At 38.4% G+C, this 23,767-nt stretch overlaps 3 protein-coding genes across 3 annotated transcripts; all 3 read right to left on the bottom strand.

Annotated features, from left to right (window-relative positions):
* Nucleotides 1-15,639: 15,639 nt before the first annotated feature.
* LOC123266061 lies at nt 15,640-16,677 on the bottom strand. The gene has a single exon (XM_044730094.1). It carries the CDS (start codon nt 16,675-16,677, stop codon nt 15,640-15,642), a length of 1,038 nt encoding a protein of 345 aa, XP_044586029.1.
* A 54-nt stretch (nt 16,678-16,731) lies between these two features.
* Nucleotides 16,732-17,610, bottom strand: LOC123266060. Its single transcript, XM_044730093.1, has one exon. The coding sequence runs from the start codon at nt 17,608-17,610 to the stop codon at nt 16,732-16,734; it is 879 nt and encodes a 292-aa protein (XP_044586028.1).
* Nucleotides 17,611-17,674: 64 nt separating this feature from the next.
* Nucleotides 17,675-20,906, bottom strand: LOC123266059. The gene is made up of 2 exons (XM_044730091.1): nt 19,622-20,906; nt 17,675-19,563 (listed from the first exon to the last, which is right to left on the bottom strand). The coding sequence occupies exons 1-2, from the start codon at nt 20,904-20,906 to the stop codon at nt 17,675-17,677; spliced, it is 3,174 nt and encodes a 1,057-aa protein (XP_044586026.1).
* Between the last annotated feature and the right edge of the window lie 2,861 nt (nt 20,907-23,767).

Below are 23,767 nucleotides of genomic sequence, written 5' to 3'. Positions count from 1 at the left end.
GCGTTCTGCTTCATCACGTTTTTCGGAGGACTTGGTTTCAAGTCCTTTCTCTTCGTCAATCGCCCATCTATTCCATCTGGGGAGTTTCGGTCGTTCCTCTTGTTAGACTTGTTGGAAGTATGACCTTCGTCTTTAGCATCAGATTCACGTCAACATCGCCTCCGGTGTCCATTGATTTTTCGATCTCCACAGCAAGTTGACTGCTCTTCTCCGGCGTAAAACGAGGAGTGAGTTGTCGAGGTGACTGCCATTCTTCGTCCAGTTTTTTAAACCTTCGAAGGGCGTTAACTACCCCGGTTGCCTTGGTCTTTATCTCTTTATGGATATTGACCTTTGATTGGACAAACTCATGCAGTTCGCTGGTCAGCTTTTCGAGGCGTTCCAGCGCTTGCGTCCGCTTCATCTCAGCGCTTACGGTAATCGCTGCTTTTTGGGCGTGAGGCCCACTAATACTCCTGTCCTTTTCTTGATTTTTCGTTTCTTCCATGGTTTTAAGTGATACTCCAAAGCAAAAGGTCGTCTCCGAACGTGATGCCTCCGGAAGTGTGGGTGATCATTCTTACAGCTACCTCCATTGCTATAAGAGCTTTCGGTCATTGAAGCGGGAAATCTCAACCGCTTCGACCCTGCACCTGCTTCCTTCATCGGCTTCCTCTTGCTCCCGTGGGTGCGGCACGTAGATGCCGGGAGTTACCACGTACACCGCGCTATAAGGATCATTTCGCACATCTTTTTCGAGCAGCGTCACCTTATCCGCTTGCGTACGTGACCCTAGGTCAGATGGTGTGACCAACTTTCCTGCCGAAAGGGAAGTTTTCGTTTTTTACCGCGAGAGCTATTTTATTTCGCTCTTACCCTCTGCTCCGAAGAACAGCGAGCTTTCTCCGACCCACAAGGATACACGGACGGTGGCTGTTACTCTTCAGCTCCGATGCCTGATTTGGTCCGGGAGGGCTATTTTATTTCGCCCCAATCCGCCGATCTTACGACCGGTTAGGACCCCCCTATCCGCCACCTGGGAACGCGCCCGGTGGGAGTTTGGCTTCTTCCGACGGGTGTGTGTGTGTGTGTGTGTGTGTGTGTGTGTGTGTGTGTGTGTGTGTGTGTGTGTGTGTGTGTGAGCGACTTGACCGATTTGATCGAGGTTGGCCCTATTCGAAAGGGTTTGACCAAACTTAGATTCACAGTACAATTTCGAACAATTCGATCCGGTAGATCCCAAAAAATCTCAAAACTAAAAATTTTTAAAAACTGTTTTTTTTGGAATAACTTTTAAACGGCTTCACCGATCGATTTCAAACACTAATCAGCTCTCAACCTCAAGAAGCCACGTCGATCGCCGCTGGTCCGCTCAAAATCGGTTAATTTGTTCTTGCGTTGTCGTTGTCGGAGAATGAATTTTCCTAATTTCTCAAAAATTTTCGGTCTGATCAATTTGCGTTTAAAAGTAAATCATAGGATTCAAAAAAGTGTGTCGAATGATGCCAACTGCGTGAAAATCGGTTTATTCATTTAAAAGTAACTGCAGTTTGAAAATTTAAAGAATAGTATTTTATTAAACTTCTATCAAGGTTTTAAGCTCGAAGTGCTCAAAAGCATAGAACAGCTAACTTTTTGAGCTTGGAGAGCTTTAAAACGTCATAAGTGCCATTTTAAGTGCGTAGGTATAGAATTAGCGAGAAATTGCAGGGATGGCCTTTAGGGTCATCCCTTTTCTTAATTTTTTTTTTCCCGTGTAGAAACTATTCTTACAAGAATTGTTCTGGATCCGTGTCGAAGAGGATATTTACGGCAATAAAAACAATATATATTAAAAAAAATCAAAATAATCAAATTCATGTTTTTTATATAGTTATCCATAAACATTTCACTACGTGAATCAAACGAAATTAGATTAAGAAAATAGTAATCTTTATAAGTGAATTTCCTTTTATATAAATATGAAATTGAAATTCTTTTTAATGTTTCAAGTATTGAGTTGAAGAAATCTAAGTCTATTCTTCTTAAAATTTTATAAATTTTTACAATCAAGCGATTATTTGGAATTGAAACTTTTTTCACAACTTCAACCGCTGAAATATCAAAATATTCCTTGTTACCAATAGTCATAATATTGAATAAACAAAATAAAAAAAAAAACTAATTTTTGTTGGATCTGGATTTGAAAGCGACGAGGGTGACATTACAGATTCGAGTCTCAGGCTCAAGTCGACAGATAGATAGAGTCAAGATTCAATTAGCTCTAGCTGTCAGCCGCATGATACTCATCGAGTCAATACCTATATTCATAGAGATTCGCGACTTCGATATCTCATTGGAGTATCTGGACAGTCAAGTGTGAAACCAATCGTACACTTGTTTCATAAATGTCGACTATTATTTTTAAGTCATTAATTGATAATGAAAACAATTTTTGAATTATCTTATTTGTTATAAACTAACTGTTTTTCTTTTGATATTAAATAAAATGCAGACGAAATGTATATCAATTCGTCAAAAGTTTAAATCAAAATGGATTCCAAAACCACAACGAATTTAATCTCTTAAGAGAGAAGTAAAACTTGTAGTATCATTTATAGAACTGGTTGGTCGATAGCAGTTGTTTTCAATTTATTTCAAGAGTTCTATAGTGGAGTGATACAGGATGGAAAATAAGTGAGATGAAAAATAGCAAGGTAAACGAATAAATAAGAGATGTAAGAATAAGAAAAAAGACTGCAAAGAAATGGTTGGCGAATAAAGAGAAAACACCAATGGTTTACTCTTCACACTGTGATACCTCTTCTCGTCTTCAACTTGCATCCTTCTATCCGAGGTGACAAAAACTTTTTCGGTAATACCTTGATGATATTGCAGTCTTGAAATTATTTTAATTCTATCACTGAAAGTAAGTAATGCAAAAGTTCAAAATGATTTTGATTTTTCAAAGTCTCTTGATAATTATTTTTTGTTTAATTAAATCTTGTACTCAAACAATATAAGATTTTTTAATAGGGGAAGGGGGGGGGGGGGCTAATGGACCCCTTAAGAAAAAAATATTAAAACCCTTAGTGTTTTTCTGTGTTTTTACTTTTTTTGAGACCCTAGCCAAGTATTTGACCTTAATTTGTTCTGTTCATTGAAAATAAAAAATTTAAAATGTGAGGCAAAGTGGGCCACCTTCAGAAAATTTTTATAATATGAGTTTTTCAGCTTGGTTTACTTTTTTTGGCCTTTTACTGAGTTTATGGTATTAATTTTTTTGTGTCTATCGAAATTAAGAAATTCAGTTAAGTGGAGTAAAACGGGTCCCCAAAAAAACTCATTATGTTTCTTACTTGTTTTATGTTATGAATCTTTTTATTATGTATTCAGTATAAAAAATTAGAAAAACGATTCACCCTAAAGGCCATCCCTGCAACTTCCCGCTAATTCCATTCCTGGGCGCTTAAAATTGTACTTATGACATTTTTGAGATTTTTGAGCTCAAAATATAATTTATGTGATATTTTGAGCTCGCTGAGTTCAAAGAAATAATATTTCTATGCATTTGAGCTCTCCCAGCTCAAAAGTCTGATAGAAGTTTCATAGAACACTATTTTTGGAATTTGCAAACCGCAATAACTTTTGAATGGATCAACCAATTTTAACGCGGTTGGCGGCATTCATCACAGTTTTATCATCCCCATAAGTTATTTTCAGGTTTTAATTGATCGAGCCAAAAATTTTGGAGTAATCCCGAAAAAACACTTTTCGGTTTTCTTTCGTTCACGATATCTCTCGAATGAATCAACCGGATTCGACGAGCTTCGTGGCGGTCAACGTGGTTTTTGAAGCTTAAGGGTGGATTAGTTTTTGAAGTTGATCAAAAAAGCCGTTTAAAAGTTATTCCAAAAAAACCACTTTCAAAATAATTTTTTTCTTATTTTTTTGAGATTTTTCAAAATTTCCTAAAATCTGTCGGTCCGAAACGGTTCAAATTCACAGGAAATCTAAGTTTGAGGGAATTCTTTAGAACGCCGTTTAGTAGATTCCGATCAGTTTAGTCATTCAAAAATTATAAGCGAGTCACATAGTCACACACACACACACACACACACACACACACACACACACACACACACACACACACACACACACACACACACACACACACACACACACACACACACACACACACACACACACACACACACACACATTCCAAAATCTAATCAGCTCTTAACCTCAAAAAACCACGTTGATTGCCACCAGCCCGGTCAAAATCGGTTGATTTGTTCGTGAGATATCGTTGTCGAAAAAAATTGAAAGAAATGTTTTTTTCAGAATTTCTATGAAATTTTTAATCTGACCAGTTTACGTTTAAAAATTTTTTAAAGAACTCAAAAAACTGCGTTGAATGCCGTAAACCGCGAGAAAATCGGTTAATTCATTCAAAAGTTATTGCGGTTTGAAAATTAAAAAAATAGTGTTCTATAAAACTTCCATTAGCCTTTTGAGCTCGAAGAGCTCAAAAGCACAGAACAGTGATTTATTTGAGCTCAGAGAACTCAAAGTTACACAAAAATGATATTTTTGAGCTCGAAGAGCTTAAAAAATAAGTGAATTGTTGAGCATTTAGGTATGGAGGTAGCGGGAAGTTGCAGGGATGGCCTTTAGGGTCAACCGTTTTCCTAATTTTTTTTTCGCTGACGCCCCCTGGATTTTTATTTCTTGACCTAAAAAAAATATCCTATATAAAAAAGCTCTTAATTGCCAAATTAAACCTTGCCCCAATCAAGTTACATTTCCCATTTAAATAACATGGGAATTTGCAACTTTTTGTTATTAATTTTTTTTCCACCGAAAAAAATGCCACTACGACTTTTATCGATGTATTTATGATAGTAAATTGAATGCTTTACAAAAAAGTTATTTTATAATTTTTCGATAAAATCATTCCTTTAAAAGTTATTCGTAGTTTAAGTGGTGTTTATAGTTATTATCATAGTTTTTCAGTCTTGCTACCAAGTTTCATATGTTATAATCATTTATTTCATCTATAAATGTTCCAAAAATTTGATAAAAAAGATTTATAGTTACCGTAACGCTAACAATACGATGTATCGAATACAATCTTAATAATATAGCCGCATATTTGTATTTTTTCTGTTTTTAATCATACTTATTTGTTAAGCAATTTTTAGTCGCATTATGATAAGTATTTTTGTTTTCATGAATAATTTGCACTAAATATTGTTTTTGTTCTATTTTATGACTTAAAATGTTGATATACTCTTGAGTTAATTGAAGTGCTCTTTTAATTACATTGTTAACAACCCATGTAGAAAAGTATGGCGGGCCCAGGCTTGGCCCAACTATGGACAACTCTGGGCATGGCTTGTAAACCAGAGTTGGCCCAGTCTTGGTTTAAGCCTGGAATGATAAGCTAGCCTATGTCTGGTAACCAGGTCTGGGCCATAGTTAATGTTTAAGCCTAGCTCATCCCATTTGATAAAAAATGAATTAATTAAGGCTTCATTTTTTTATTTTAATTTTCAAGTAGAGCTAACGCAAATTTAGATAGTTTGACTCTTTCTTTAGACCTAAATTCTACTAATTACAGAAATAAAGTGAAAATAACATTTGCCTTAACCGAGATTTTAACCCAAACCGCACGCTTGCCAGACCGATAACTAACCCCTGCGCCGTACGACCGATAAGTTGATTCATATCTCATCATTCATATAAAATAAATTTATATGATGGCGAAATGTGACGGTTTATATTATTTATATAATTTATGTTATTTAATATTGTATTTTGATGAAAATTAACTGTTTTTTACAAATGTTTATTACTCGAAAAAATGCAAGATTTAAGTTCTTACATAACTTTACACTTTGTACATTGTTCTGTATATTTTTAAAATATTTTATTTGAAATTTTAATGTTAAAAATTATCAATACTAAAAATTCAACTGTAAATTATTATATTTTCATTTTTTTAAGACCATATCAATTTTGACGATATGCAATCGTTTTAGTTAAATAATAAATTTTCAAATTTAGCATTTGCTAACAAATATTCGTTAATCAATAAATATTTACTGTTTAAAATTCTTTTACTTAATGATTAATTAACTTTGGATTTTCCGTTGAATGGCCAAGGCTAGGTTACCCAATTCTGGCTTAAGTAAGGATTGCCATTCAACGGCCATGGCTAAGCTTCCCAGCTTTGGCCCAAGGCTGGGGTTCTTTTGCCTCGGCCATTCTATGGCGAACCAGTCTTGGGTTAGGCTTGGGTAATCATTGGTTTGGCCAAGGTATAGTTGCCCAGACTTAGCCCAAGGCTGGGTTCTTTTGGCTCAGCCATTATATGGCGAAACAGTCTGGGCCCAAGGCTAGGTTCTCATGCCTCGGCCATTCTATGGCGAACCAGTGTTGGCCCAGGCTTGGATAATCATTGGGCCGGCCAAGGCTGATTACCCAGTCTTGACCCAAGCATGGGCCAATATCGGTGCGCCAAGCTTGGTTGCCCAGTACTGGGCCAGGCAAGGCCCCGTCATTCAATTATGGCAGTTCCTACATGGGTACACACAACTTAAGCCACGAATAACTCTTGAAGGAATGATTTTATCGAAAAATTATAAGAGAACTTTTTTGTAAAGTATTCAATTTCCTATCGGATATGCATCGATAATAGTCGTAGTGACATTTTTTTCGGTGGAAAAAAATTAATAACAAAACGTTGCAAATTCCCATGTTATTTAAATAGGAAATGTAACTCGACTGGGGCAAGATTTAATTTGGGAATTAAGAGCTTATTCATATAGGATATTATTTTTTAGGTCAAGAACTGAAAATCCAGAGGGCGTTAGCGAAAAAAAAATCAACTTGGTAAATAACAGACACCCTAATACATACAGACATAGTGACAACATCGCAGGGATAGTCAGGGAAGCTTCCTATGATCTTAAAACGTCGAGATCTGATGAAAACAATAACTTCCCGATTTTTGAAAATCTTCGATTTTCTTAGCAGGAAGTTAAAAAGAGTCGATATTGAAAATTTGAACTTTATAATAGCTAAATTCAAAGTTTTTTATTGAATTAGTATTCGATGAATTCAAAAAAATCGAATTTTCGGGCCAAAACATTCAATTTTTTAAATAGATTGTGCATTAGACTGCGTCAGAATAAACAATCGGTCCAAAACATTATGAATGCTTATGCAATTTGGGTATGGCTGATGAATGAATGTACACACACAAATACGATGTACTTTGAGGAGAGGTGTTGAATATACCAAAGGTGCATGTGTATTTAGCATATTTCAAATTATCCTATTGTAATGTATTTTGGGTATATAATCCAAGTTGGAATGCTCTATGAGTCAGTCTAAGGCAATAAGCCATCGAGTTAGCATTGCAATGCTCTCACCTGTATTGTACTTTATATATATTAATATTATACTACTTCATAATTATTGTTTAATAAACTTGTTATTTAATCTGATCATTATGCGCCATTATTCATAATCCTTAACAATAATATAAATAAATATATTTTTTTTTCTTCTATATATAGATCAAATTTAGATATAATTGACAGACTTAATATAGATGAATTAAGTAAAGAATTTTACAAAATAAAATAATTTTTTGTCGAAAAACAAAAAAAAAGTTATTTTTGACTTTTTATAATTTTCGTTTTTAAAGAACTGTAACTTTTTTCCTATGCATTTTAGCGAAAAAATGAAAAAGAACTTTTTTGGAGAAAATTTAATTTCCTACAAGATAATGAAAAGGGAAATTGAAAAAAAATTTTTTTTGACGATTTACAATGAAAATACAAAAAAAAGTTTTTTTTTCAATGTATTTTAAATGGGAAAGGGGACCCAGACCCCCCCCCCCCTCCATGCGCCAGCTCAATTTTCAAGATATCAAGCTCATCTTTTAGGAGGTTTTTTTTGGTCTAACAAAGAAACTTTTTAGATGTATTTACTCAAAAAAAAAAGAAAAGTTTTTTTATTCTGACGCAGTCTATTGTGCATGCTCATTCTTTAAATGTCTGTACGCATGCATACGCATCATGTTTGTACTTTTGACCGAGCCCACTTACAGGCATGTATTTTGACCCGCTCAATTCGAATTTGAAGTCCGTGCGGCCCGGACATCCTCCAGATTTGAGTAAAATGCAAAAAATCCCCAAAAAAAGCAAAAAGTTGCAAAAAACTGCAGTCCCAGCGATGAAAAAATTTTTGTGGACCCGGATCAAGTATGATTTTTATGCATTTCAAAATGAAAAAAATTTTTTAGATTCAGATTTTGTATGATTCTCATGTATTTTGATCCACTAAATTTGAATCTGAAATTTTTTTGCCCTATTAACCTTCACATTTAAAAAAAATCAAAAAAATCGGGAAAGTTGCAGTTATAAATATAAGAAAAAATCTATGAAACACGATTGTTAATGACTTGTATTTTAAACGAACAGTTGTATTCTGAATATGTGGAGCCATGAATCCAATGTGGTAAGTGCAAAAATTGGGCCCACGATTCATGTGCTGGAGTTGAAAATAAAAAAGTCAGTAGGGGAGGGTGGAGCATAACGGCCCACTTAAGCTGGTTATTTCTAACCATTACATTTGTTTATTTTCCGTCTATTTCGAATAAATCAGTAATAAATCAGGGGCATGACGGTGCACTCTCCAAAAAAAGCATATTTATTTATTTATTAGTTTATTGTTTCTTAGGAGTATACATTCCCATAGCAAGGGGATAATCACAAATATCAACATAATTAATCATATTATAATAAGCAAAGTCAAATATCACATACCATCAATGTTTAAAAAATTCAATTGACAATATAAATTAACAACAGAAGCATTATCATTAACAAATTAACATATTTAAAATTTAGAGGCTTGAATTTATTGGAATAAAATAAATGCTCTGATTAGACAGGCATTACGGACAAAATGATATATTTAATTCAGGTATTTGCACTTAGGGTTGAGGATGTCTTGGATGGTCGAGGCTGTACGAAAATTGGGAATAATATAGTGCTCTCGGGGTTCTTTGAAAATTGGACACCTCAGCAGGAAGATTTCGATAGTATCTTTCTCATCTCGATTGCAAATTGGGCATTTTTTTAAGCAGTCAAATGCATATTTACAGCTGCTAACCTTTATTGAGCAATAATGGTTATTTCTTTTCGTGATTTCTAACCATTACATTTGTTTATTTTCCGTCTATTTCGAATAAATCAGTAATAAATCAGGGGCATGACGGTCCACTCTCCAAAAAAAGCATATAAAAAAATTATTTAAATTACTTTCATCCATGATATAAATAATAATTTAAAGTTATCAGGAACGTAGACCAAGGGTAAAAACAAATGTTTCGTGTCCTTGGTCTTCTCTTCTGGTCCAAAAGGTCCTTGGTCTTCTCTTCTGCGCAGCCCGCGATAATCTGGTCACTATTGAGAGCTACTAACAATGCACTTGGGTCAAGAGTTTTTACCTTCCAACCAATGGTGTTAAGTTGCTTTTTAGGTCTTCTCGGGCTCTGGACGTTTGATATTTGCCAGAGAATCGCGTTGTGGTCGCTGGTTGTGTAGATATCCATCACCTTCCAGTTGATATTACCTCTGGTGAGGCTGCTACTGACGAAAGTGAGATCTACAATAGAACTTGCGTCTCCTTTGGTGTAGGTTGGTGTATCACCACTGTTGAGCAGTACTACATCTAATGTAGAAAAGGCTTCTAGTAGTTCCTTTCCTCGCGCGTTTGTATGCTTGCTGCCCCAGTCTACTGCCCAGGCGTTGAAGTCCCCGGCTATTGCCACTGGGTGGTAATGCTTCGCTAGGTGGTGCGTAACAGCTATAGAAGCGGATGCCCTCTACTGATACTGCTACAAAGCCGGCATTGCTGTTGTCGACTGCATTTTGGAGAGGGAGCTTGCCACATGACCAGATGACAGCTTTGGATGTGCTGTCAGATTCTCAGGGTTGGGTACTCAGGTGTTTATATGGTTCTGCTATCAGTACCAAATCAAGCTCTAGTTTTCGCACGGATTGCATGAGCAGGTCATGCGCTGCCTCACAATGGTTGAGATTGAGCTGCAGTATCCTCATGTTTGTTTGTTCGTCAACTTCTGAAGTGCCTCCTGAAATAACGGGCACTTATATGTACCGGCATGGTGGGCAACATTCTCTGCACTTTCAATCTCAGCACATAATGCACATTTGGCTGTATTTTTACAATCAGCAATCTTGTGCCCTTCTTGTCCGCACCTGATGCAAAGCTTCGACCGGTCCACCTTGCTTCTGCACTGGGATCCATGATGTCCGAAATGCCAGCATTTAAAGCATTGAATAGGTCTCTTCGTTGCCCTTATTCGGCAATTAACCCAACCAATCCGGATTTTGCTACTTCCATCCAGTAGTTTCTGTGCTGTTGCTACTGGTAGAATTACTGTGGCAATTTAAGTACCTCTATAGGCCTTACGGATCTTGATTGCCTCTAGTGGTATCTCACAGCCATCTCCAGCTTATTTTTGTAGGGCACCCTGGATGTCGTCCTTCGTTGTGTCATCATCGACGTCTCGGATCTCAATTACCTCCTGTGGTCCTTTGCAGATTACTTTTGCGTCTTCTTTCAGTATGTCTGCAATGGTCTCTCAATGTTTGTCCTTTGTCGGTGTTCTTCCTCGAAAAAGTTATCAGCATATCTCCAGCATTGGTCCTATGGATTTTCTCTACCGTACTACGGACCTGATCATCAGGGACGTCCTGTTTTATTCGGCGCAAGATCTCGACGTATTTTGCTTTCTCTGTCAGCCGGATGATGAGGGCATCCGGTCTGATCCATTGCCGCGGTTTCTTTCGCTTGGGTTCAGATCGGGGCTCCTTTGTCATCTGTTTTGGGAGCACCTCTTTCTTCTGTCGCTTTAGCTCTTTCTTGGACTGAACTTTTTGCCAAACCAACGCTTTTTCCTGTTCGTCGCTTCGTACTGCCACTCCTTGCGGAGGGCTTTTTTTCAAATCCTTTTTCTTCACGACTTGGCTGATTGCTGGGTCAGGAGAAGGTCGATCTTTTCTCTTACCTGACTTGCTGCTGACTTTACTTTTGTCTTCCGCGACTGATTCACCGTCACTTTCGTCTCCGGTGTCCATTGCTTCATCAGTCACGACGACAGCCTGACAGACTTTCTCCGGTGTAGCATGGGGAATGCGCTGCAATGATGAGCGCCACTTCTCGTCCAGCTTCTCAAACCTTTGAAGGGCATTAGCTACACCAGTCCTTAGCTTTTATCTCTTTGTGAATGTTGACCTTTGGTTGGACGAAATCATTCAACTCACTGATCAGCTTTTCAAGGCGTTTGAGCGCTTGCGAACGCTTCATTTCAGCGCTTGCGTCAATCGCTGCTGGTTGGGCATCTAGCTCGTTGCCAGTCTTGTTTGTTTCCTGTAAATTACTCATACTTTTTTGATTTACCAGCGCATCGTACGGAGTAGAGCGGGTTGTCATAACTAGGAACGGGTGTACCCTCGGAGACAGTACTCCTACCCCAGTTCCCTGAGGCCTAGCCGACACTTAGCCAGTCCCGGAATACACGGACGGACTAGACTCGCTCGGAGCGGTGAAGATTCCGATCTCTAGCACTCACTGCGTACTCCCTGATCAAGGCCCGAGGTGGCTGGCTCCTGATCTACTGCTATAACTTACATCTCGGCAAAGCAAGCTCACATCAGCCGTGGCCTGCGTCGTCGGAAACTACGACACAGGTTTCGGACACTCCCAGTGGGTTACAACAGAGAACGATGTTCTTCTTGCTAGGTCAGTTAGTGTGACCAACCCATTAAGGGGAGTTCTGTCCACGGGAGCGTATTTTATTTAGCTCCTACCCTCTGTACCTTGTCAACTAAGAGACTCAGTGTCATTCAAGGACAGCGAGCGTTCTCCCATCTGCTCGGGGAAACGCACCCGGTAGCAGTATCTCTTCTGCCCCGAGTGTGTGTGTGTGTGTGTGTAAATCTCTCATAACTTTTGAACAGCTTGACCGATTTGATCGCGGTTGGCGCCATTCAAAAGGGTTCGACTTAACTAAGATTTTGAATATAAGTTGGACCGATTCGAAGGAATAGATTTTGAGCAATCTTAAAACAACTGCGAAAAAAATTTTTTTCAAATGTGGTTTTTTTTTAATAACTTCCAAACGGCTCGACTGATCAATTCTAAAAACTAATTAGCTCTTAATATCAAAAAACCACGTCGATCGCTACCAAGCTAGTCAAAATCGGTTGATTCGTTCGTGAGTTATCGTTGACGAAAGAAATCGAAAAAAAGTGTTTTTTTCGAATTACTCCGAAATTTCCAGTCTGATCAATTTGTGTTTGAAAATATATCTTAGAATTTGAAAAACTGCGTAGAATGCCGCTAACCGCGTGGAAATCGGTTCATTCATTCAAAAGTTATTGCGGTTTGAAAATTAAAAAAATAGTGTTTTATTAAACTTCTATCAGACTTTTGACACAAAAATTATATTTTTGAGATTGAAGAGCTCAAAAACGTAATAAGTGCAATTTTGAGCTCTTAATTACGGAAGTAGTGGAAAGTTGCTGGGATAGCCTTCAGGGTCAACCGTTTCCCTAATTTTTTTTTTTTTTTACTGAAATCATTGCCATCAAAATCTGGAGATTTTCCTCCCAGAAAAAGTTGCCGATTGTCCGAGGGCCGGTCATAAGACCCGTATGCAATTCGAGGTCGATGGGAAGTTAAAGTTGATTCTTATGTATTTTGACCTGCTGAATACGAATCTGCTTGTCAAATTAAAAAACAAATGGTACGTTTTGTTTAAACAATTGTTTTTTAAAAAATTTTTGAAATTTGAAATGAAACAATTGTTTTCTGGTAGAATTAATTATTTTAAAGCGAAAATAATCAATAACTTTTTTCCGTAAATTCATTAGTTTTCGAGATATGAATTTTTTTTTTAAATTATTTGAGATTGCGCGTCGGAGTGGGGATCAGCGCGACCGCGGTTCTCAAAGTCCAGCGGTTCCCGCACGCGTGTACCCGCATATATACATGTCTATATGCTTATATGTATTTTATTTATTTATTTTAATTACTGTAATAACTTTTAAACAATTTAAATTTAATAAAAAATTTAAAACATTTTTAAGTAACATTTTTTCATAAATAATAATAATAATAATAATAATAATAATAATAATAATAATAATAATAGTAATAATTAAATTTATTACTTTTTTTCATTTCTTAATTAGTTTTTTTAAATAATATTTTACAGTTGATCATTGTTTTCTTTATGATTATTATTATTTGTCTCTTTATCATATGAGAATATAGCTAGTGAACATGTGCATTTTACCTAAAAAATAGCTCGCGGTACATGCGTGTTGTCGGTTTTGTTTTGTTTCGAGGGCGTTCTGATCGTTCGGTACCAAGTAACTAAATAGTATTGTCACTTCTTTACTAAGAGTGAAGGTTAAACATTACTTTTATTTTAAATTCAATACTTAAGATGGATATTCCAAAAATTAGATTGTCTGATAAAACCAAAGTACAAATAGATCCTCTAGCTTGTATTATTTGTCAAAAAAAAAGTAAAATTGGTTTAAGTGGTGGTTCAGTGGGACGTAAAAAGGTATGGATTGCTGCAGAGCAAAAAAAAAGATGAAGTGTATAGGAGATTATTATCATTAAAAGATTTAGGTAAGTACCATCAATAAATTATTGGTTATTTAAATAATAAATTTAATTTATGATAAATATATTAATTTGATATTGTGATTTATGTTATAAAAATATTATTTTTTTTTCAGATGCATTCAAATATCATATGGAGTATAATTGCTACGAACGATATGTTATTATATCAAGTGAAAAATACTCTGAGACCACTGAGACTCTCATCAATTCTACAACAAATAATATTACAACCGATGAGGAAAATGACTTCTCTACATCTTGCGGTCCAGAAATATCAGAATTCCAGCCAGATTCAACCATTGAATCAAATGATATGAAAAAGATTAAATGTATTATCTGTAATAATATAAAAAATAACTCAGTTATTCGAAAACATAAAATATCACAGGTTGAGTCTGCTGAGTCGTTTCTTCGCATAACTGCTGATTTAAAAGACTGTGTATACAATAGGACTATAGGTACACGAACTGCTGAATTAATTCTAGCAAAAGGTGTGTATTATCATAGCAACTGTTTTCGTAACTATCAGAAAAAGTACGATCGTAAAATAAATGTAACTAGTATCACTCCAGAAGAAATATGTAGCAATATAGCTAGTAACGTGAACGCTGAAAAAACTAATAATTTCTGCACAGATGATAGTGATAGTACGAAGAATCACGATGAAGAAAATGTAAAAACTAGTCGTTTCTTAGAGCCAAAGAATGCAATTATACAATATATTAAACAAATAGAACCAAATATTTATAATGGTGAAGCTTTTGACTTGAGTAGTGTACGAAGTGCAATAATAAACAAATACAAATATGAAGATAATGAAATTACAAACTGTGATATTAAAACAGCTTTAATAGATTACTTTGGTGAAGAAATATCTTTTTCGTACCCTCGTCAGAAAAATTAATCTATTCTTTTCTTTTACTCTAAAATAACCCCTGCAGAAATGGCTGATAGATTACGTTCGTCTACAAATATAAAAAGTTATGGTCAAATGTTGCGAGACGCATTTAATACAATAGACTTTGGTTTGAATGATAAATATTGTGATGAAAATGACTTGAGAATATCATGGGAAAATATAGTTATACCTGAAATAATTAAGGAATTTTTTTCTTCATTATTTAACGTTGAAATTTCAAATTTCGAAAAAAAATATAAATAATGACGCATACACAGTAAATAATCAGGATTCTAAAATGTTAAAAATAAAATGTGTCTATCAAATAATATTTCACATTATAAAAAATGGGCGTAAACGTACACCATTTCATATTTTAACTGGTATTTCTACTCATCACTGTATGAATGATTACTGAAAGAGCGGAAAAGCGGGGATCAGGTTTAGGTCTGGATATCTCAATTAAAACGCGTAAATTATTATCAAAAATAACACTAGGAATTTATTTACATTAAATACACTCAATATTTAATATATTTAATAGCGGATTGTTAAGATAAAAGCGGATTTATAAATTACAGCGTGGTTTGCAAAAGCGAAGCCGGTTGACACGTGGTTGAACACTTTGCCGGCACTGAAAAAGCGGTGAAAATAATGCACAAATAACACAACTTATCTAAAACAAACTAAAGCGAATTATTAACAATTAATTTAAGCAAATTAAATTATTAAATAAGCGAAATGCGGTTTATTAACGAAAAGCGAAAGTAAAGAAAAACTAATAGCGACTTGATGCAGCGAAAGCGTAGAAGCGAAAGATAATAACAATAGTTCGTCTTCTTCCTCGTTGAGTTGGGGAAGAAGGCTATTGCGCATGTCTAGCGGGAGCGATCAGCCAATAAAGCGGTCGATTCATGGCGTAATCGAGAGGCTGATTTTCTATTGGCGGTTCGATTTTGCGGGAACTAGCGGTGGACAGGTGCGTCTCTTGAATTTGGGAGTCCCCCAGGAGCGAGTTAACCGCTACTGGGCCTTGTTCACCGAACATTCTCCCCCGGGTTGGCGGCTGCGTCGACAAGATCATCTTCTTCATGCGTTAGCGGCAGGACACAGAGCTTTGTAATTGGACGTACCAGCTCTGTGTTAACTGTCTTAACAGTTACCACGCGGATTTGTCCATCTTCACCTGGATGGACAGCAATTACTTTGGCTAATGGCCACTTGGTTGGCGGGAGATCCTCAGTGGTTATCAGTACAACTGAACCCACCTTGATCTGGTTGCGTCGATGATGCCACTTTGAAATGGCCTGGTAGCGGTGGATGCAGTCCTGGTAGTAGCGTCTCCAGAAATGTTGAACCATTTGCTGGACTTGTTCCCAGTGCGAGAGCCGAGCAGGTTGTAAATCTGTCAGTGATGGCTCTGGGATAGCGGTCAGTGACTGTCCGATTAAGAAGTGACCTGGACTCAGTACAGCCAGGTCAGCAGGATCATCATTCAGCGGTGTGAGCGGTCTGGAATTCAATATGGCTTCAATTTGAGCCAGTAGCATTGAATATTGCTCAAGCGTCAACAGCGAGTCTCCGATTGTTCTTCGAAGGTGAAATTTGATAGATTTCACAGCGGCTTCCCATTTTCCTCCAAAATGTGGAGCTCCAGGCGGATTGAATTTCCAGTTCGTGCCATCTTGAGCGATCAAGGTTGATAATTCTCGTAATGTGCGGGATCCTGCAGTGAATAGTCGTTTCAGCTCTTTATCTGTTCCTACAAAATTGGTTCCACAGTCTGAATATAGCATGTGGCAGATACCTCGGCGACTAGTGAAGCGGTGATAAGCGGCGATGAAAGCGGCAGCGGTGTAGTCAGTTACTAGCTCTAAATGTACAGCTGAACTGAACATGCATACAAAGACTGCAATCCAGCCTTTGTATGTTTTTGCTCCACGTCCTTGAAACGTTTTTAGCGTGATAGGTCCAGCGTAGTCGAGTCCTGTATGCAAGAAGGCTCGAGTTGGCTGTACTCGTGCGGCGGGTAGTTGACCCATCAACTGTTGAGCGCGTTCTCCACGATGTCTCATGCAGATAACGCAGCGTAAAATAAATGATCTGACTGGAACACGGCCTCCAATGATCTAGACACTCTTGCGTAAATCAGCGAGCGTAAGCTGAGTACCTCCGTGAAGCGTTTTGCGGTGCGAATCATCAATCAAAATTGATGTAAGCGGTGATTGTCGCGGTAGAATCGCTGGATGCCTCTCTTCTGGGTCCAGCAATCCATTTTTCAAGCGGCCACCGACTCTCAGGACCCCCTGATGGTCGATGAACGGAGTCAGCTTAGTGATGCTGTTATTTTTAGGCAGACCATCACCATCTTGTAGCGTGTGAATCTCTCTAGCGAAGTATTGTCCTTGAGTGAACTTTATCAAGGTCAATTTAGCGCGCTCCAGGTCTGATGGAGTAAGCGGGTAGGCCAGCGAAGATTGTGGAACTCTTTTAAAGCGGTCGATGGCACGATGCCAGATGCTGAGTTTCCGTAGCAGTGGAAACAGCTGCGTGTAATGCGACAGTAATTGTTGGAGCAGGCAATTTTCTGCTTTCCAAGTTACTAGTGTCAGACCTTGGCGTTCTTCTCGATGCGTTGCATTGTCGGTTGGAGGCTCCAGAGTGGGCCAAGAGGATTCTGGTTCATGAAGCCAAGTTGGTCCATGCCACCAGAGAGCGTGTTGTTTCAGTTTTAGCGTAGGTATACCTCTTGAAGCGCAGTCAGCGGGGTTTTGTTTTCCTGGAATAAATTTCCAGGAGACATCTCGAAGCGTTTCTTGGATTTTTCCCACTCTATTGCGGACGAATGTCTTCCAGCGGATTGCTGGACTTTTAATCCATGCTAGAGTCACAGCGGAGTCAGTCCAGAGATTGATCCTGACATGTTCAAGCGACTGAACTTCTTTAACATGAAGTATCAGTTGTGTTAGCAACCATGCGGCAGATAATTCCAAGCGTGGGATTGTCATGGTCTTCAGCGGTGCTACTTGCGTTTTTGAACAGAAAAGTGAGACCTTTGTGTTCCCATCAGCGTCAGTGACTCAAATAAACAGCGGCAGCCATAGCGTTTTGCGAAGCGTCTGAGAACCCGTGCAATTCCATAGTTGCTCCAGGTGCTTTATTATTCCAGCGTGGAATGCGGATGGATTCGATGTTTCGAAGATCCTCGCGGTATCCAGTCCATTTGTGAATCAGTGATGGTGACAATTGTTCGTCCCATGACTCTCTATCTAGCCACGGATCTTGCATGAAGATCTTGGCTTTGACAACTATTGGTGCGAGAAGTCTTAGCGGGTCATACAGTTTAGCGATTTCAGACAAAATAGCTCTCTTTGTCTTAGGCGTCTCTGGCGGTAGCGTGTACTTGAACTGGAGAGCGTCAGTGCGTGAATTCCAGTACATGCCCAGGACTTTTACTGGTGCATCACTGATTTCTTTAAGCGGTGTATCCAGCTGCTTTTTTGGAGCGACTTCAGCGAGTAACCGTGGGCTATTGCTAGCCCATTTGGCAAGCGGGAAGCAGCCTGCTGCACACAGAGCTTTTGTTTGTACTGCAGCCTTGATAGCGTCTTCTTCGTTGTCTGCTCCACCGTAGATGTCATCTACGTAGCATGTTTTCAACATTGGAGCAACAGCTAGCGGAAAGCGGTGTCCTTCATCCTTTACTAGTTGGATAAGCACACGTACTGCGTCAAAAAGTGCACGAGCGGTTCCGTATGTGACTGTCTTGATACAGTAAGCGTCTATTAAGTCATTCTCATCTATCCAGAGAATGCACTGAAGCGGCCAATCAAGCGAGTCGACCTCAATCTGTCTGAACATCTTGGTGATGTCAGTAGCGAATAGAATCCTGCTGCAACGGATTCTCAACATCACATCAAAAATGTCAATTTGCGTTTTGGGTCCTGCGTGGAGAATGTCGTTCAATGAAATTCCTGCAGATGTTGCACAGGAACCATTGAACACTGTGCGGAGCTTCGTAGTGGCACTATCAAGCTTCAATACCCCATGGTGAGGCAAGAAGTAAGCGTTTGCGGGCAATTCGTTGACTGGTACTCGTACCATGTGTCCTAGTTGAATGTATTCTGCCATGAATGCACGATACATGTCAGAATATTCTCTTTCTCGCGACAAGCGAGTTATTAATCTGCGGAGTGACCCCATAGCTGCGTTGATAGAGTCGCCAAGTTGACTCTCAAGGGCCTTAAGCGGTAATCTCACTACGTAGCGTCCATCAGGCTGTCGATAGTGCGTTTGACGAAAGTGAATTTCACATTCGTCTTCTTCAGTGGTGTTGAGTGGTAAATTACCTGATGGAACCTCTTCCTGTTCCCAAAACTTAGCGATAGCGTCTTGTAATTCAGTATCTACTGACGCATGTAGTGCTGCGTGTGATGTTGAAGCGTGTTTAGCGGTGACAGCTCTATAGACAATCCAACCAAGCGTGGTGGATTGTGCAATAGGAGCATTGCGAGGTCCCCGTTTAATCTCTGCGTTCATGATCTGTGCGGTTGGTGATGCACCTAGAATAATATCTACAGGTCGTGGTTGTAGATAATGCGGGTCAGCTAGTTGGAGATTCTCCAGATGCGGCCATTTCGGATCAGCGATCACGAACGATGGAAGATCTACCGTCAGTGTTGGTAGAATATGCATGCTGACATGCATTGAAGCGGGTGTACACAGCGAATGAAGTTCAATTGTGCTCACACCTAGTGAACTTCCTGCGGAGACATTGCCAATGCCCTTGAGCATGACCATGTCACGCTGTAGCGGTTGTCCAAGCTTCTTGAAGAGCGACTGTCTCATAAATGAGAGCTCTGAACCTTGATCAATCAATACTCTGGCGGTGATTGGATTACCATGATGTGGGCGGACCTGGACTAAAGCGGTAGCTAGCAATACTTGAGCGGAAAGCGGATCTGAAATAACCAACAGTTAATGTTGAATTATAAGTGGTCTAATTGAACGGTTAGTTACCTTGTGCGGTGTCTGCAAGTGTCTGTGATGCAGATTTAGGCGGTGTATCTCGATGGATGGAAGTATGATGACGTTGACTGCACTTCCTGCATCCTTGAGCGGTCTTACAATCAGCGACGCGATGCGGGCCCAAGCAATTGTAATACAGGCGGTATTTTTCGACAATGTCGATTCGTTCCTCCAAAGTAGCGGCCTTAAAGATTGGACAGAACAACATGTAATGTTCCTCAGGGCACAGCGGGCAATTTCTCCTGGGCTTTTCTTTGTATTGAATAGCGGTGTAAGAGGATGTTGTCTTCTGAGGTTTATTACTGCGTGAGCCTCCGGATTTATGACCTTTAGATTGCTTCTTGGGTTCCGAAGCGGGTTCCAAGTTCTCCCAAGCCCTGACTTTGGACTTGAGAAACTCGTGGAGCTGAACGTAAGTCGGCATATTGTCAGTAAGACCCAGGTTGGTCTCCCAATCTTCTCTAACGGCGGGCGGCAAGCGGCGTAGCGTCAGGTGTATGATTATCAGGTCCCAGTGATCTACTGGAACTCCTTGGGCCTTGATGGAATCCAGAGCCTTTTGGTTGGATAGTAACAAGGAATCCAATTTAGCGGCTGATCTAGCGGGAACAGACTCACCAACCAGCAGGTCTTCAAGATGTGATGATACAACGCGGCGAGGATTGGAATAGCGGCTTTTCAAAAGATTCCATGCGGGCTCAAACGACTCATCAGTGGATGACGTGTTACCAATAAGCTGGTGTGCTTCATCTTTGGTGAATGTCTTCAAATAATGCATCCTCTGGCTGTTTTTCAGAAGTACATTGTCAATAACAATATCAGAGAAGAGCTGACTAAATGATCCCCAGCGCTTCAAGTCTCCAGAGAAGCTCTGGAGCTTAATTTTTGGGAGTCCAGTACCCGATGAGCCTCCCATGAAGGCGGTGCTGTGCATAGCCAGGTTTTGTTGTGTTTGTGCGGCTTCTCTGGCATCAATCTCCTGCTGAATGACGTCTTTGCGGGTGGCTATGCGGGTCTCCAAGATTGCATAGGTGGCGTGAGCGTTAGTATAATGATTCCCGATGTGGTACTCGTGTTCAAGTACTTCCGGGTACGTCTCAAAGATCAGCGAGTTCAAATTAGTGATGTCCAGCCAAATCTTGGAGCTTTGTGTTGCCACTGACTCAATAGCGGTGATTGTCAGCGAGTTAAGCTCCTCATTAGTTAAGCGATCCACCATGGCGTACAAAGCATCCAGGTACTGCTTTTGCATAGCAATAACTGTTTCAAACTGCATTGTGGTGTTTAATATAGGACCTAGATCGAGTTTTCAGTCAATTAAAGCGGAAAGTTCAGCGTACCGGTGTACGAATGACTACCAGGAGCAGCACCCGATGTGCTCTGCAATGCTCCTAACACTCGACCTTTCCTAGCGGTATTACACTTCACTTAACACAGCACAATTTTTAGTGGTATAATTAATTAATTTAATTGAGATAGAGCCAGCCTGATCCGGCTCGAGGGACCAATGAATAATTACTGAAAGAGCGGAAAAGCGGGGATCAGGTTTAGGTCTGGATATCTCAATTAAAACGCGTAAATTATTATCAAAAATAACACTAGGAATTTATTTACATTAAATACACTCAATATTTAATATATTTAATAGCGGATTGTTAAGATAAAAGCGGATTTATAAATTACAGCGTGGTTTGCAAAAGCGAAGCCGGTTGACACGTGGTTGAACACTTTGCCGGCACTGAAAAAGCGGTGAAAATAATGCACAAATAACACAACTTATCTAAAACAAACTAAAGCGAATTATTAACAATTAATTTAAGCAAATTAAATTATTAAATAAGCGAAATGCGGTTTATTAACGAAAAGCGAAAGTAAAGAAAAACTAATGGCGACTTGATGCAGCGAAAGCGTAGAAGCGAAAGATAATAACAATAGTTCGTCTTCTTCCTCGTTGAGTTGGGGAAGAAGGCTATTGCGCATGTCTAGCGGGAGCGATCAGCCAATAAAGCGGTCGATTCATGGCGTGATCGAGAGGCTGATTTTCTATTGGCGGTTCGATTTTGCGGGAACTAGCGGTGGACAGGTGCGTCTCTTGAATTTGGGAGTCCCCCAGGAGCGAGTTAATCGCTACTGGGCCTTGTTCACCGAACACTGTACAAAATGCAAAGGACTTGTAACGATGTTGAATCGTACTGGTATTAGTATTTCTTATACGGAAGTTGAACGATTTAAGTCTGGTTTTGCAGCGTATACGGCACGATCGTCTGATAAACATACTCCTTTACCTAGTCATTTTGACCTTGATAAGTTTACAACCGCAGCATTGACAATTTCGATCATGAAGAATATACTTTATCTGGTATGAACGGGTCTCATGATACTGTATTAGTACTCTTTCAAGAAAAAAGCAATAAAAAAAATTGTAAGCCAACTGTAGAAGCAGATGATCATAGGTGTAAAACATTAACAAAACCTTTGAAATGTCAACAAATCAAAGATTTTGTTAATCTATCAATAACAATTACCATGCCTGATTGTTTTCTTGTTAATACAAATGAAAAAATAGTCAATTCTGACGAGTATGAAAGAAATATTCCTCCAGAAAATTTAGTATGGTTTATAAGTAGGTTAAATTTAGATGACAGATTTGTTGTAGATCATAGTTGTATTTTAACAAGTGAAGATGAACAAATTGTGCCATCGTGGTCTGCATTTAATTCCTTAATGTCTACTGACAATCGGCCTGTACAAAGTATCGGTTTTTTACAGATAATCCCTCACCCTGTCACGCAAGCAGCCACAGTATATACTGCAATGTGCAATTTTAAAGAAATTTTAAGTCAGCTGAAACAAAAATTCTTACTGATTGGTTGTGATGAAGGAGTTTATAAAATAGCTCGTCACATAAAATTAGTGGATCATGAAGAAATGAAAAATCTAGTTCTCATGATGGGAAGTTTTCATATGACGAAAGTTGTTTTAGCAAGTATTGGGAAATATTTAAAAAGCTGTGGCGTAGAAAATATTTTCATAGAAACAGGTTTATTTGGAGTTAATGTCACTGATCAAGTTCTCAATGCAACGCATTATTCTCGATCTGTTGAAGGATTTTTTATTTTAGCAGAAGCTTTAACTCGTTTATAGTTACAAGCTTTTTTCACACAAGAAAAATTAAAATTGTATGATAAAGAGTTGAGCGATTTTCAGGCAATGAAAGAAGCAATCGTAGAAGGAGATTTGTGTGTTGCAAAAGAGCTGTATCACATTATCATTACGTCCTGTACTAATTTGAAAGAAGATTTTCAGCAATTTATTCAAAAGAGATGTGAAGAATCATTACTGTTTAAATTTTGGAATTCAGCTTTGATTATGATCGATCTTGTCCGGGATTTTATTAGAGCTGATCGACTAAGTGATTGGGGACTAAGTGATTGATTACACATTAAAACTTTAAAAAAGTTACAGCCTTTATTTCATGTCATGGATCGAGTGAACTATGCAAAATGGGGTAGTATATATTTAGAAGATATGATAAATATGCAATCTGATCAGCCTGAATTATATGAAGAATTAAAAAAGGGTAATTTTACAGTTAAACAATCGAACATTCTAAATTCCATTTACATCTATCGGTATTGACCAAGGATTAGAGCAAACAATAAATAAACCTCAAAAAAGTGTATCCGGAGTAATAGGTTCCACCAAGAAAAAAGAATTTGTTGCTGCCTGGAACATGACTTTTCATGAGACTTTGGGCATTGCGAATTATTTTAGAGAGATATTAGCCTTAAAAATTGACGGTGATGAAACAGAAGTTCATCACGAACTAAACAATGCTGATACAAGTAATATTGATCGTTATGTAGCAAATATCATTAATTACATTGAAAAGCATGTGGATCCTTTTAAATCTGGTAATCAACCGCTGCGAAATTTGATAACAGAAGAGTTGATTGACGATGAGGTTGTTAGTTCACTATTAAAAGTGTTTGAGAAAGGTTGTACTCTTTATCAAAAGTTTCGAAGTGACAGATTGATACAAAAACAATTCCATTTTCCGCAGTTCTTTATAAATGTAATTTACCAACTTGTAAGCCCGCAAAAACAAAAGAAGTAGTAAAAACCACAAAAAATCTT

This window comes from Cotesia glomerata, linkage group LG5, assembly GCF_020080835.1.
Source record: "Cotesia glomerata isolate CgM1 linkage group LG5, MPM_Cglom_v2.3, whole genome shotgun sequence".
Taxonomy (NCBI): domain Eukaryota; kingdom Metazoa; phylum Arthropoda; class Insecta; order Hymenoptera; family Braconidae; genus Cotesia; species Cotesia glomerata.
Note: the sequence above shows the minus strand (reverse complement) of the source record. Positions and strands in the feature narration are given on the sequence as shown.

What these genes read in the sequence shown, in the direction of transcription:
- LOC123266061 (XM_044730094.1), bottom strand. Translation starts at nt 16,677, where the DNA reads ATGAGACATCGTGGAGAACGCGCTCAACAGTTGATGGGTCAACTACCC.
- LOC123266060 (XM_044730093.1), bottom strand. Translation starts at nt 17,610, where the DNA reads ATGACAATCCCACGCTTGGAATTATCTGCCGCATGGTTGCTAACACAA.
- LOC123266059 (XM_044730091.1), bottom strand. Translation starts at nt 20,906, where the DNA reads ATGCAGTTTGAAACAGTTATTGCTATGCAAAAGCAGTACCTGGATGCT. An exon ending in ACTTGCAGACACCGCACAAG is followed by an intron (nt 19,564 to 19,621) that starts GTAACTAACCGT and finishes TGGTTATTTCAG; the next exon opens with ATCCGCTTTCCGCTCAAGTA.